This window comes from Pollicipes pollicipes, unplaced genomic scaffold (genome assembly GCF_011947565.3).
Source record: "Pollicipes pollicipes isolate AB1234 unplaced genomic scaffold, Ppol_2.1 Scaffold_3447;HRSCAF=4054_pilon_pilon_pilon, whole genome shotgun sequence".
In the NCBI taxonomy this organism is placed as follows: domain Eukaryota; kingdom Metazoa; phylum Arthropoda; class Thecostraca; order Pollicipedomorpha; family Pollicipedidae; genus Pollicipes; species Pollicipes pollicipes.
The window spans coordinates 42,729,379-42,744,800 of record NW_023596297.1 but is presented as its reverse complement, the minus strand read 5'-3'; the positions used below and the strand labels follow the sequence as shown (position 1 = coordinate 42,744,800).

Here is a 15,422-nt window from a genome sequence, read left to right as displayed (position 1 = left end):
CATCAAATTTCACACAATCCAAAATTCTTGCTTGCCGGCCACCTATAGCTCAGAATGTACCACGCCGATAGTTTCCTGTAAACCTTACCATTCAGGACGCCACCTACCCTCATTCTCTGTTGAAGCTGCAAGTATGATACCACTTACGATTATGCCTTTTTCTTTATGTTTATTCCCAAGAAAATGTGCAGCTTGCTTAGGCTGGCATTATGAGATTAAATTTATCCTCAACGGAGATGTTGATCGTGGCGATGCCATGCCCAGTTCAGCGCATGATTTTCAGCGCAACACCTCAGTTTTGGACTTCGTGAAATTTGACGACTTTTGACCTGACCTGGGGGCACCAAATTTGGGACTGTGGTAGGGAACCAGGCATGAGGCATCCAGTGGTGAAGGTTTCAGTGTTCGGTCGAGTAGGCTTTGAGTTTGAGTTGTCTGCGCTTGCATGTAAAACCTTCCCTTCGCGTTTTCTACGTGTCTGACCTCAGGTTAGTCCTCAATATTACCTACCAACGACTCACCTCAATGCACGGAGTCAATGGTGAAAGTTTCAAGGTGATCGAACGAGCCGTTTGGGAAATCTGGCGTGTCTGCGTCATATGCCGGTTCTTTAGATCCTGTCATCTGTACGGCACTTCGTCCATCTCCTGCTCCGATCACGATTCTCATGTCTTTAGATCAAATGCGCAAATAAAGCAATGATGGCTCCATAACCGTAGCACATGATTTAGACCACACCACGGTGTTGTGTGTCCAAACAAGCATCATTGGAGAACAGAATAAGCAAGATCTTCTGGGACTGTAAGATATGTTATTAGGATACCAGCATATGACCTTCAAATGGTCAAATCCGGCAACAAACATGAAAGCTTATCTCTTTGACCTAGGTTTACATTGCAAAAGCAAGTAGTACGATGGTAATGCACTTCAGAGTGATGTAGATAGGATGGAGAGCAAACAAAATCTATTTGGAGCACATCTCCTTCGAGAAACAAGCTACACTTATCACTTTTGAAATAAATTTTCTTTGAAAAGACATTGAGATAAGTGTCATATGTCATTAATAATCGAGATAAGTCGCTTAAAACAGTCAAAAATCTATGTAAAAGTAATCAGAATGAGGCATCTAAATTTAAGTCATTTTGAAAAAGGTCTTTAGGGAGCCTACGCCACCTTTCTTCGGGCAACGCACTTTTTTCGCTGGATAGCACGAGTTGATTTAATTGTAGCCTTCCGCTTGGCATCCAGCCAAAAGCAGTTCTTCATTCCAACGCCACTTGCCAGTTTAGTTTTCTGGATGTGATTCTGCAGCAGCCGGGCGGTGACTGCCATGCGCCCGGCCGGTGTGAGACAAAGTTCATGGTCCATGGCGGCTCGTGCCCCAGGCCGTGCCGGCGGCACGCGGCTGGACGCGGCTGGCGGCCACCGTCAGTGGGCGGCAGTAGCCGGGCTACGGCGGTGGCCGTCCACGGCGCCAGCCGGAGCCCTGCGTCTGGGGAGCGTCATCAGTCTGTGACGGGTTAAATTTTCCTGTTTTCTTGCAGGTAGAAGTGAAACCGATGTTGTAAGGTTTTTGTCGCACGATTTTTTCCAGGCATTCAAGGCATTTGGATTGATAGATCTAAAATGCTGTCACGACATGTAGTACCTTGAAAAGTAGTCAAAATCCGGAAGTTCAAAAGTCCAGAAGCTCAGAAGTCCCACCCACAGGGCGTCAGTTTCAAAACAAAGATTAGGATAAGGGTACCCAGCAGCCTACTATTCGGTTCAAAATTATGCAAGTTGTTGGGCGCATTTGCGAGGAACATTGTTCACATACATAAGACAGTAGTAAGAGCCTCATTCCTCGGAAAAAAATCCGGAGAAAAGAAATTATATCTCCATTCTTCTGACTTTTCCCCGAGGAATGAGGCTATTACTACCGTCTTATTTAGGTATCCAGCGGGCATGAAGAGTGCGGCGTAAGGATGTTAGGGCGACCGTGACCCTCATTCCTCGGTTAAGGTTATCTATGGCTGATCGCAACCTTTTACCATGTCTCTCCACAACGGCTTTTGTGGAGAGACGTGGTACATTTTCCAATTGTGCTATTCCCGCACAGTCCCGAGAAAGCTGATGCACCGATCCTCAACGTCTTCGGACTCGGTCCCAGGCCCAGTCTTTCAAATCTGTGGACTTGTTGCAGCCGCACCCATCTGCCAAATTCGACTGGTGAGGCTCACCCTGAACCTCACCGGTCTGAAGCTCAAGTCAGTCTGCACTTCAAACCGACCTGACTCCAATGTCACCTGGCTGACTTGGCAGAGCGCATGGCGATAACGCACCGAGCCCTACGGAATGCACCACTATCGAGCCGGCGTACGCACTGGTGACGTCATCAATCGCGGTTGACCCTCAGCCAATCTCAACGCAAATGACCTACGAAATAAATGCACTACGACTTGTTTCAGCACCGTTGGGTTAAGAGGAGCTGCTAACCAAAGCGCAAGACCTGAACCAGCCGCACGGCCCATCGGGTGGCTTCGCCTCTATTGCTCCGTCATACAGGACCCAGGAGAGTTTCCTTGCTGCATAATACTGCGATGCAGCCGCTCTGGGTCCCCAATTGCTCCTTACTCACTTATTGACTGGCAAGTCAGGCGGCTGACCTTCCCCCCAGTGGGGCCAGACAGCACGTCGGCGATGGGACGCGTGCCGTCGGCCAGAAATCCTTGCACTTTCCCCCAAACCACGGAGGCGCCCCCCCCCCCCCCCCTCCTCCAGTAAAGATGCTTCTTTATCATATCCTTCCTTCCATTCCATGACACCTAATGCATACCAGCGGTATATTAAGTGTCCTGTATTAGATTGCTATGGAGTGAGCACAAGTCCTGGACATCGACTAGAAATGCCTAGCGATGAGCACTACATATCACATCAGTGGAATGAGGCACATTATGGAAGCTCCAAAACTAATCCCTGTTCGCGCCACCTGCATACATATACACCACCGATGATGTCAACCTTCAAAAGAGCAAAACTGCATTTGGCTCATTTGCGAGCGCAGCTGGACACAACTCATAAAGAACACAGCGGGCTAAACAAGAACACCGCGCTGGGATAAGGCGATGTTAAGTTCCGCGTCCCACGTAAGATGGTAAAGCAAAAGGTTTCATCCCACCAGACCTTTGCAGTCACTGTCACAGGACTAAGAACGATAGTCAAACAAGCCGTAATGATCGATTCAACACCAATGTCTACACCAATTCGACCAAGTTAGAAACCAACTTACCTTTGCGGAAGCTTATGCTTTGCTTACGTCAGCTCTGTTTTGGCAGTCCCAGCGCGAAACGGGCCACACTACACAACTCTGTGTGCTTCTCAGTGACGGTCAGCGCAACAATAACGAGATCGTCACTCAATCAGGCAGCGATCATGCGCGAGAGGACAAAGGAAGAGCACTGGCGGCCCCGCCCCGACACAACATCTAGCAATGACAGAGAGTACATCTCCTCTAGTGAGAGCACAGCCTCTGAGTGAATGACACATCATTACTCGCAGCATGCGACGGTTGTCAGGCATGTGTAAATAAACCTGTCTGAAACATTAACATTCCTCCCTTGCACAACATGTTTTAAGATACAAACGGCATAACACCAACAACTTGAAAGTTTCCACATCCCTCTGTGATGCTGTGATTACTATAGGCTGTCTGATAGTTAACTATACCAGACAAATGCCGCATGACATGCATGACGTAAACACACAGCTGATTAACATCGTTTTTATGATACACGTATCAAAATTAAGAATCGTCAGCAAAGCAACCTTGTTTCCATTCAAAACATGTCTAACTTACGCATTTCAGCACGCTTCAACCGTTACCACCTACGGTGCATAACGAACGAAGAGGCTCATTTAGAGTTTGGCTAAAGCCATACAAAAAAATAAACGGACTCATTCACCTTTGGTCCAAACCGAGTGTTTAACCACAATGAACCACACCAGTCCTTGCAGCACACTGGTGCCCGCTAGCTCCATCCGTCAGTGCAGGCCACAAGCGCCGGCTGACTCGTGCCGGCTGACGGCACCACACTACTATCAGAGTGCCTCGCGCGAACGGTCGCGCAGCATCGCCTCGGTCCAGCGCTGCACCGGTTGACAAAAGGTACGCTGGTACTCGGTGGTCCAGAGGCCGGAGCGGCGCGGTGGCGCCCGCTGCGCCTGCAGCAGCCCGTCCAGGGCGGCAGCGCGCCGGGCCCGCTCGTCCGCCGTCGCCTGGCGCCGGTCGGCGGCGGCGCGCGCCGTCTCGTGCACTTCGGGCGGCGGCGCCAACACGTTGAAGGTGCGCCGGGCGGCCGCGTCGCAGCCGCGTTCGCCCTGGCCGAACGCGACGAACGGCGAGGCGGTGTGCGGCCGCCGCTGACTGCGAGATCGGGAGCGCCGCCTCCCACGGCCGGTAGGAGGCACGTCGACAGACGTTGACACGTTCGTCCGCCCGTGGTCACCGTTACCAGCGCCGTCCGATGACGGCTCGGCACCGCTTGCCGAAGTCTCGGCCGGCGTCGCCTGCTTGGGATCGTGCGCAGCCACGGAGCCCGGTCTGGCGGCCGAGCGTGACCGGCCGTCCTCGGGTGCGGGCACCGAGCCAAACCGGACGCCCTTAGCGTCGACAGCGGCAGGCTGGCGCTTGGGCGACGTCAGCGCCAGGTGCCGCAGCCGCAGTGGCGACGGCGGAAGCTCGTCATCGGAGCTGCTGTTGGAGCTGCTGGTCGCACAGCTGCCCAGGTCGAAGTGCGAGGCCATCATGACGGAGCGGAGTTGTCGCCGCTCGGCCAGGTTGGCCTGCCAGACGGCCAGCAGCTGGTCCGGGGGCACGCCCCGGTGCGTGCGCCGGTACTCAGATCGCCAGCGCACCATTCCGGCCTTGCCAGCGGCAACCTGTGGACATCCAGCCGAAACGATGAATCCGACTGTAGTGGGCGGTGGGTGGGTATACATGTGGCAGAATGAGTGCCGCTAGAGCTGGACACTCTTCGTCATGTCATTAGCAGCCACACATACAAATCTTATGACATGCCCTGAAGAATAATTTCGCTGAATGATGTGAGAATGAAGCAATCCTGGGCATGTCAGGGCAATCATCACGATAAACAAAAACAGCTGTAACTTATCACGATTATTTCAGTGCTGCTGCAGCAAAGGCTACCACATACCAAACAGTAAAAAATGAACAAGAGCCGTGCACATATTGTCAGTTTGTATGGAGCATAAGGGTTTTCTTCAACATGTACGCTGATGGGGAGAGGGTGTTCCCACCAGTGACTGCCAAAGCTCCCCCCCCCCAAACAAACGCGAAATATCCCCCTTTCCCTCCCACGAAAACCTTGATTAGCTGGCCGCTCGGCCCGATCACATCTGTCAAACGGCTCGGCAGAGATCCTAGTCGCCGTGAATGCACGCATGCGGTATGGGGCCAAGCATTCTGTGGTAAGGCAGCTATCCTTAAAACGCTAAAAAATAAAACAATGAACAAGAAACTGTTTTGCAAACATCAGACAGGTCTGTGTTCCACAAGTCAGACAGCAAGATCAGACAGGTCCGCCACATTGCTTGTGTACCGTCGAATAACACCGCGTGTTGTCGATCTTAATTGTACGTGTTCACCACTGTCAACTGGAATTTCATTCGCGTAGATCCGTGCCGAAATTTGTGCAGGGATATGGCCCACAGATGCAATGTTTGTGACAGTTTTGCTGCATTCCATTCTTGATTGGCTCAATTTCATAAACAACTGCGACCGTAAGCAAGAAAGACAAACCGCGTAAAATACGGCAAAGTGTATGGTTTCAAACATGTCGAACTGGACATCCAATTGCAAGTGGGATATGTCACGATGTCCTTGAATATGCCGGCTTAAGTGCAATTGCCTCTGGTGACGACGAATCGTCTGATGGGTTTTGAAGGCAAACAAGAGTTGTCGTTTGGTACTTTCCACGCAGCGTCATAATGCTTATGCTAGATTTTGTGCATCGGGGATGAAGCTAACCACTCTTACGACAGTTAGGCAATATTTTGACTGCGTTTTCTCGGGGGGGGGGGGGACAACGGGGGCAACTTCCCTGTACCCCCCCCCCCCCTTCGCTTCCACCGCCCGTGCCTGCTTCCTTTGGCTGTCGTGTCATGGGTTGTCGAACAAGCCTTTTTTTACAGCGCTGCGTGTCACGGTCAGTATGCAGTTCTGCCTATGCCGGTCTCTGTTTACTTCTCAGTATCAAAACACCGACAGTAAGCTAGTGCTTGAATCCTTTCGGACACGTAAATGCACTCAAAACAATGGCTGTTAAGTACCCTTGCACAATTGCACATGTGGCATAGGTCAACACAGTCACGTCATCCGTTTTTGTGCGATGGCTCCAAATATACATCTTACTTCTTCACATCCCAAGGGGGGGGGGGGGGCGGAACAATACAAACATGCTCACTAATAAGCGACTTCAGTGCGCCGCAATATGTCAAAATTCATTGGGTGCCGCAACATAACATCGTGCGTCCTTGAACTAATTTTTGCGTGTTTGTCTGAAATTTTTACCTATTAATATTAAGTCACATGCATATTAAAGGGAGTGTCCCACCTTTCGGGCATGTTTCAAAAACACACTCGAATGAAACCTCAGCACCAGTTTAGTCTAATAATAGCACTGAGTAGTGCCAGGGAAGCACCGTCAAAACATAACAAGGAATACGCCTTTTAATTATCTTTGTACCGCTAGTCGGCTACTTCAAATCAAAATTATGAGCTATTCAAAATGATTTTGAAAAACGGGTATTACAGATAAAATCGTACACGTCTGATGTAACAATCAGTGCAACGAAGGTGGGACCCCTTATTTCGTCATGTTTCGTGCACCCTTTAATCCGATGTCATACATTTCGGAAAGGGAGGCGCGTCCTCGGGGCATCTATGTGCGTGTCTCCGCGCACCGTGATTACCTTGCCTCTACCACTTGATAAAATAATGCCCCCACCGCCGAGTCCACCGGGGGAAACACAAGCGCGTTAATGCTGAGGGGGCGTGCTAAATGACTACAAACCATCCTTGGAGCCCCTTCAAACCATGTAGTGCGGACTGGAACCACTGGAATGCGTAGTTAAGAAAACGAGCCTATCTTGTATAATGCAGCGTATAAATGCGGACGAGCATGGTTCACACAACAGCCTGTGCTCAGTTATCTTCCTTTTGCATGCCAGAAATTTCAAGCCAGTCGTGCTATCTCTACCTCAGTCGTTGTATTGCTGACCATCTTAGCACTGTAGCAACGTTTCCTATATCGCACAGTTCCAGCCTAATGCACAACTCAGCTTGATGATGATTGGGGTTTTAGGGCGCGTCGACTTCTAGGGTCATTTTCGCCCACAATTCAAGCTTGTCGACAACTCACTGCTGCAATGTCTCCGATAACGTATGGCATCATCGAATAAGTTATCTACACATATAGCCCCAACGATCGTTCCCGATCTACGATCCTACATTTCGTGCGCTGTCGCCAGTCACGTAACTCGGCGTGCTTCAGGTAAGAATCCGAAGATTCAGCGTTGCTCGCCCAGTAAAGTGAATATATTTTCGACGTCTTAGTTATCACTCAATTTCTTATGCCACATACATGAATAATGTTAAACCCCATGGGCTTACAAACGGATCTCCCCGCCAGAGCAAAGCGCTAATAAGTTCTCACACCTGCACTGTCATTCCCATACATGAGTGCTATGAAAAATTTCAGGTCCTTACTGCACAGTGTTTAACCTGCACATTAGCATTATATAACAGAAGACAAATAGAAAGACACACATGCATACAAGTGCACACACATCTTCGAAGGCAGTATATGGTATAATAGTCTTGTTTGAACACAAAGCCAATACATAACTGCTGGGCACCACCATATTGTAGCCAACCCCATTCTCCACTCCCAGGTTTAAACTTATCTCAAATGATGTTTTTTTGGTTGTGAACAAAACAAATGGTAAATTAGAGTTGTGTGAAACTGTGGGCATGACAATGAGTTTGGTGATATACACAAATTTTGGTTTTAGGTTGCCTGGAATTTGATGGTCCCAATGCCCCCAAAAAGGATTCACTCTTACAAAGGTACTGCAGATTTTCCCAAACTGTTCAAGATTCTGAACAAATCTGAGGCATTTCAGCAGTCAGAACACCTGTGAAATATGGGAACAATGGCAGGGTTCAAGAAGCCCAAGGACTTTACTATGATGTGGGCCATATAATGGTAAATACATGACACATCTATGTTGGATGCCCCTACTTTTGCTAACAAAGTATTGTAATTCATCTCATACTTCTTGTATTAATTATGTTTTGCACAAAAAAATCACAGTAAGAGCAAAGGGTGAACAAAGCAGAGCAAACAAATGACCAAGAAGTATGACAGACATTTCAGCATGTTTAGTTAAAATGTGATCCTTCAGTATGTCTAACACATTTACATGACAGTGGAGAATACAACATTGAATGAAGCATGTGATTCTTTACTGAGATTATTCAAAATAGTACAAAAGAATCCCTGAAATTTTGAATATTGTGTAGAAGATACACCTGAGAAAATCATAGAGCCTCTCATCACATATCAGCCAGCAGCACAGTCCTCCAGGCTTTCTGGTGGTTGACCTCTTCAACCTTCCAATCAGTGCCCCACCCATTGGTCCTGAGGTGCCCTTTGGTTCATCTTAGCACCTCTTTAAAGTAAGCCAGTACCAGACTATTGGCCACTTGCCAACACATGATCCCTGTTAGGCACAGTGGACCCATGACTAACACAGGGACCATAGTATCATTTCAGTGACCCAGACCAATGCAAACCATGAGCTTTGGCCTTGCTTCTACTTGGAAATGGGCCCCCTGGGCCTCCTCACAGTCAGCTGTTTGGCGAATGGAGGTCTCTGGTTGACATAGATGCCAGCATTGTCTCAGGGGCTCTCAGTTGGTGGAAAGGGCCCTCTATCTGGTATCTTAAGTCAAAGCTGTACAAGCAAGATCCTTCATGCAATCTAGCAGCCAACCCTTCAGGCCTTTACATCATGCAATCAGACTTTCAGTCATTGATATCAGTGGGTCACAGGGCTCTTCTTCAGGCCCCATTAAACCCTGTTTTTGACTGACTCAGGACCCCTTGCCACCACAGGAATCCCTGTCAGACAATGTGGCCCCCTGAAAGATACAGGGCTCCCAACCAGTGCAAATTGCCGGCCCTGGCTTCATAACTGCTTGGGAAGTGGGACCGCAGACCCATACCGAGACCGACCTGACCGTGCCATACAGGTGGTGCCTGACTGACAGATACACCCTTATATCAACTCAGTTGGGTCCCCAGTAACTGCACAGGGCCCTCTGTCTGTCATCTGAGAGTGTGTCCCCGCCGGACGGGTCTCCTGAAGACCCCATCCAGCCCTTCAGACTTTTAGGCCCTCCAATCAGGTCCTTGATCGTCGTCCCCGGTGGGCCCTCCAGGACCCTCTGCACCTGAGGGGGAGAAGGGCTCATAAACTTGCGCCACCCCTCCTCTGCCTGTCATTGGTGCTAAATGTAGAACGATTTATCTATGTCATGGCAATCGACACAGATTCATGATGGAAATGTCGTTTTTCAAATGTTAATGGCTCACTCCTTCCAATTACAAACCGCCACCCATCAACTGCGGCATCCGTGGTTCTACCGCGAGCAGCGGCTTGCAGGAGCAGCTCCCAAACTTCGGGCAGCCTCGAACATCAACTCTATGACGGTACATGGAAAGGAACGAGGTACAAATCTCGCCCCTCTCCAAGTGTTCCTCCCATATTGGTTCTTTCCGGGGCAAAGATCACGCCATGCCTTCAACAGGCCGTAAAATTCGTGACCGTTTTCGCCACGAATGAATAAACATCGATTCAAAAAAGCATTACCTTTGATGCTTTCAATAACAAATACAATTTGAACCTACCATGCGGCCCTCAACGGCTCCCCGTCTTCCTCAGGGTAAATCCACCGGCCTTGGAAATAGGTGTCCACCGAGCAACCGTTAAAATTGTCGGCAAAATAAACTTAAAGTACTGCAATTCTTCATTGCGTTTTACTAATTCGCTGCTATACTAGAAAAGAAGAAGAAAGTGTGATAAAAATAAAAAGCACCAGCTTTGAATACAAGAGCCTAAAAATTAACATGATTACCCACAAAGCTTTACTTTTAACGAAAGGGGGCTTGAATGAGCCATGAAGATGTAATCTGGTGACGTCGTTTGACCGAATCGCATAAACACTCTTCGAGGCGTTGGGGTGACAACAACCTGGTCGTGTGGACGTCGGATTGCGTCTGGGGAGAGGGGGAGCTGCGGGTGCGTGAAATTATCTTAGTACAGGTGGCATCCTTACTGTTCTGCAGTCGTGCTGATTGAGGATAATTGCAACCAAATTCCTTTTTACCAAGCAAGGTCTTTGCAGTATTTCACAGATTTTGTGACCTACCATCATGCCCACGCTCTTGGGGTTTGCAGCGGCCGGTCGCTTACGGCTTTGAGCAGTGCGTATGACACCGGAAACAATTCACTTTACGCCAGACACATGTGGTGTAGCAGTGGCATTGCGTCAACAATACCAGTGTTTGCGGGCTTTTAAGGGAATGCTTCATGTTTGCGCAGGTTTTTGAACTGAGATGGTTGTTTTAAATATCATTTGGTGCAATTCACGGCATTGCCGTCCTTAAAACCTAAAACTGTGTAGTTTCAAAGCTGCATGCCTGTGTAGATGTGCAGGTTATTTTCTGTGGACTGTTTTAAGGCCATTCAGATGTGCATGTTGCTTTCGCAACACCTTCTCACCAAACACCAACACCAAATCCTGTCTCATAGGTCATATAGCATTCAATGCATATGCAAATATGATAGTAAAGCTGTTCAGATCCAGTCGCTTTCAGAGATGTAACCATCAGAGATCTAGTCTGTAGTGTGGTTTGATAGTTATGGATAGATGTGCAAAAACTCCACAACAAAATATGAGCATGTAAGGATGTTTGGCTTGGCAAACATTTAAAGAACAGCCACCACATGTAAACATTTTCATAATTCAAGTGAGTGCTAGGCTGTCAATTATGCACCTAGTTAGGGAGAAGCTTAACAACCTCAATATTACACAAACATGCCTTAATGCAACCAAGCAGTGATGTATTGATGAGCATATCTACTAAATAAACAAATTTTGTTATACAGAGCAGTCAACTGCATAAAAGAATATTAATAGATATAGGTAGGCTTATTTAATCCTTTGTAATGCTTCTTCATTATCTTCAAATGTGAACCATTTTCTTTAAATCTGAATGCTGATTCTCTGCGCAGTCACTACTGATTTCAGCATATTGACACCCCAAGTTTCAAGGAATTATGATATTGCCAGGCTGGGTTCAGCAAAATTGTTCAGAGACATTGTTTACACTAAAATTGGAAATGTAATGCCAGCTGGCCTGGGCTGAGTTGGGCACACTTTAGTGGAAGGTTCATGTTCAAGGAATAAACTATAGATGGTGTGGTAGATGGATTTTTTGCAGAATGGTTCCTACACCCAAAGTTCAGCTTTAAGCTTATTCAGCTCTGTTCTGTCAGGCCTAGTTTCAGCAAGGGCTGCACAGCAATTAGCTCTGTCTGAAAATGAATGGCTTAGCATGTACAGTTTACTGGGCATGCCTTAAGCACTTTTTATTTTGTTTTGTTATCTGTGATTTACATTTTACATCTTACATAGGTATTTATTTTGTGATATTCAGGTTCATTTATGAAAAGGTGATCACTTTGTGATCTACCATGTCATTTCTAAACAGTTCTTCACTTTGCATTTGAAAATGTGGATGCTGAATGCTTTTGAAAATGTGATATGTTACGGTGAACTTAATCAGTGGGTCACAATTGGGATTAATTCATTTTTTTGGTGTTAAGATGGTGATCAGCAAAATTTTGTTAGCTAAATGACACCAAAATGTTTGTGTTTTTAAGCTAAGAAGCTACCATTCAACAGCTACAGCAAAAGCTGAAGAACTTTACACAAAATCTTGACTACCAATAACACCTGTTTAAATGTAGAGAACAGCAAGAGCCTCAACAACAAAACAAAACAATTGTTGAGCCAAAGCCTCAATAAAAATCTGAAAACCACAAAAACCAAGGGTGTAAGGGAATTAATCAACATCCTAGGATTTTGACAACTCTGATTGAGTTCAGTGATCTTGATTGACAATGGATGAGTTCCAGTCACAATGGATTGTACATAGTTTTTAGGGTACTGATTCTAAATTGTACATAATTTTATTCATCACATCATCCACTTCCCAAAGATTTCTTGCATGTTCCCAAAAGGGTGTTATCATGCCATTTCTTGAACATGTGTCCTGATAGACAGCTGAATCAACTTGGAAAAGTTAATTGTGTATTTGTGCACTCTGCCATTTGCAACAACAGCTTCAGGTTTCTAGTCAGCTCAATCAGCACAGGGGCACTATGTGCACATTTTTTTATGTTGCTGAGTCTGCTTACCTGAACTCTGTTGTTGACTGCCAGAGAGCTGCAAACCATGTAACATCACTGGCTTTGAAGTACTCACATCATGTATGGAATAATTGTTTGGATATCATCCTCATCTGGTGTGCACACAGCACACCTGGTATCTGGTATCATAGATCTGGTGTATGGATGCACACAACATTCTGGCCAGTTCCCTCTCCAGCTATTGTCAGGTGTTACTGAATCCTTAGGAGGACTGGATGATATTTGACTTTCAGTCATGTGTGTGTGTGACAGCCCGAGCTCGCTTCTTGGAGTTGCTGGGATCTGAACCAGGGTCTTTTGATTTTCTTTGCAGCATAGCTAATCCAGTACTCTGCCAGCTGGTGTTACTGAGAAGGACCTTTCCAGTTAGCTCAGTTTGTGGAGCACTGGAGTCATGATCAGAAGACTGGCTTATATCCCAGTAATGCCAAGTAGGGAATTCAAATTTAGTTGCAGATGCATATTTGTCAAGGGTCTCCAACATGGTAACTTGTCACCTGGCATATCAATAAAAAATGTATGTTGGGGCTAAAGACTGTATAATCACTAATAACACACAAAGTGCACACACATACTTTTCAGTGGCATCTTAGCAGCATTGCACATTTCAAATCCCTGTTTAATGATGGTATATTGAAGGGATGGAGGCATCTGCTTGCTTTAGTTCAGGCTCGAGGCTGTGTTACGCGGCCTGCGCTTCGTGAGCTGTAGCTGGTAGGTTACTGGGCCACTGGACCAATGGCTTTGTGTATGTACTTGGGAGTACCAGTCCTGGCAGTAAATTAGACTGCACAGGCAGTGTGGTGCTCTTCTAATTCAGCCACCCACAGCCAGCTGAGCTGGATGCCATCAGGGATTGCAGCGTCTGCGACCAGTGACAAACAAAAGCTGATGATCTTCTGCACGCGAGCGATCTGTGTCAGGCCACACAATTTATATATGTTCATGCAGTGATGATTCATTGAGAGCATGAGAGCCTGCAGAGTGATTTTCAGCATGTTCGCGGGTGCACGTGGTGGGCGTTGCTGTGAGTGATCAGAATACCTACATTTGGAAGTAATGGCGGCGGCGTAATTCGGGCTGCGACTGATATGCTTGAAAGCCAAACACCGCGCCGTCCTTCTCTGGACGGGAGAGCATCTGACGACGGCTGGAGAACTAGCTGATCGAGACGTGCTGTATAAACTAACCGCCAGACGAGGACGAGAGCTCGAACAATTAGTTCATTCCATTGTACTAATACGTTTGCAATCTGTCTGTAAGATGATGACCTTTGTAGCTTTAGATGATGCCATACGTAATTTGTAGGATGTGGTACCAAGCAGGCAGGTACGTGCCAGACTATCGACATGTCAGTAACCTACTTACCCTCATATTCACATAACCCACACAAAGTGTTACCAACTATTCTGTGTAGAAATTCAGCACCCAGTGAACTCACAAGAAACTACCTGAAATTTTGCATGGCACTGGTGGTGTCTGTTGTCCCAGGATGGTAGTGTGCGGTGGACGTGTTTGAATCTTGGTCAGTCTGGATTACGTCACGATGTGTACATTGCTGCACAGTGCTGTGGGTGGCAGTGTTGCGCGGATGTCAGCACTCAATCATCACCTCTCCTTGTGTCGGATCCGTTATGGGTGGAGATCACTCCGAGTGTTTTTTTTTGGGGGGGGGGGGGGTTGGCAGGGGTCTGCTTCATTTCTTTCTCTGCCTGTCGGCAGGCGGTCGCTTCTTGAGTGCAAGTTGTTGTCATAACGAGTGCATTGGGCCCGCAACAAACGCAGCTAAGAACTCGTACATTGATCTGACGTCGGTTGGTGCTTGTCCGGGCGAGTCGGGTCACACACCTGACCTCAATCGCGTCGGCGGCGCTGATTGATATTCTTCCGCGGCGCTGATTGATATTCTTCCGCGGTGATTCCCCCTGCCATGGCGTGATCTCACCACCTGTGTGACCTGTTCGGTCTCGGCAGGGCGCTTGCACCCGATGTGCCCGTGACGTCACAGCTTCTGTTGACAGTGCTCCTTGGAATGATATGCTAACAAGATAGTCATCGGTTCATGGTTAATGCGACTGCGTAAGAACTTTGAGAAAGATGAGTCATTATAAAATTGTAGGGCTGTGTTGCTTAAGACGAGCACACATGATGAGTGTGTTATTTTACTGCTGCGTTTTGGAGCAGCCACCTAGTTGTACTTCTGCTTTGTGCAGGCCGGTGCCGCTGCCATGGCGGACGACTGGCTGACGTCGGCTGTAGACGGACTAAGTCTGGAAAACGGCTTGGACGCAGCCAGCGGCGGCGACAGTCCGTCGCTCAGCTCCAACATCAGCCAACTGCTCAAGAGCACGCGCCGCGACCGGGCCGACCTGGAGGCGCGGCTGGCGCAGCTGCGCGGCTTCATCCAGCAGACGGATGAGGTGATGCGTGGCATACTGGAGTCGGGGGACCCCAGCCTGGCGGCCAAGTACAGCCACCTGGCCGGGACGCGGCGCAGCCTCGAGCAGAACGCCACCCATCTTCAGGAGCTGCTGCACAAGGTGGCCGAGTCGGAGGGGCGCGCGCGCCAGCTGGCTGAGCGCGGCCGACAGCTGGAGGCGGATGAGGCAGCCGCAACGCCCGAGCCGCCCGCCGAGCGGCCCGACCACGAGCAGAAGGTGGCCGTGGTGCGCGGCCGGCCCGGTCCCGGCGCCGCGCGCAAGCGAGACGCCGGCGATCCGGCCGGCGCCGACACGCTGCGCGCGGCGGTCATGCACAACTGGGGTAGTCTAGAGCGGACGGGCGCGGCACGCGTACGGTCCGTCTCGCAGGAGGAGGCCGACGAGCCGGAACCGACTGACGTGGCGCCCATGGACCGGCTG

The 15,422-nt window shown here is 48.5% G+C and overlaps 2 protein-coding genes across 2 annotated transcripts; one reads left to right on the top strand and one right to left on the bottom strand.

Annotated features, from left to right (window-relative positions):
- Positions 1–4,080: 4,080 nt before the first annotated feature.
- LOC119092575 (uncharacterized) lies at positions 4,081–10,022 on the bottom strand. Its single transcript, XM_037215531.1, has 3 exons — positions 9,975–10,022; positions 4,297–4,920; positions 4,081–4,128 (listed from the first exon to the last, which is right to left on the bottom strand). The coding sequence occupies exons 1-3, from the start codon at positions 9,975–9,977 to the stop codon at positions 4,081–4,083; spliced, it is 675 nt and encodes a 224-aa protein (XP_037071426.1). The 5' UTR covers positions 9,978–10,022.
- A 292-nt stretch (positions 10,023–10,314) lies between these two features.
- LOC119091251 (uncharacterized) lies at positions 10,315–15,422 on the top strand (the record flags this gene model as incomplete). The annotated part of the gene is given in 2 exon segments (XM_037213919.1): positions 10,315–10,365; positions 14,775–15,422. A coding segment is annotated over 1 exon segment (633 nt), but the record flags the coding sequence as incomplete, so codon positions are not given.

Coding starts and splice junctions, on each gene's coding strand:
- LOC119092575 (XM_037215531.1), bottom strand. Junction 4,129..4,296: donor TGTTGGCGCCGCCGCCCGAA/GTGCACGAGACG, acceptor CAACCGGTGCAG/CGCTGGACCGAGGCGATGCT.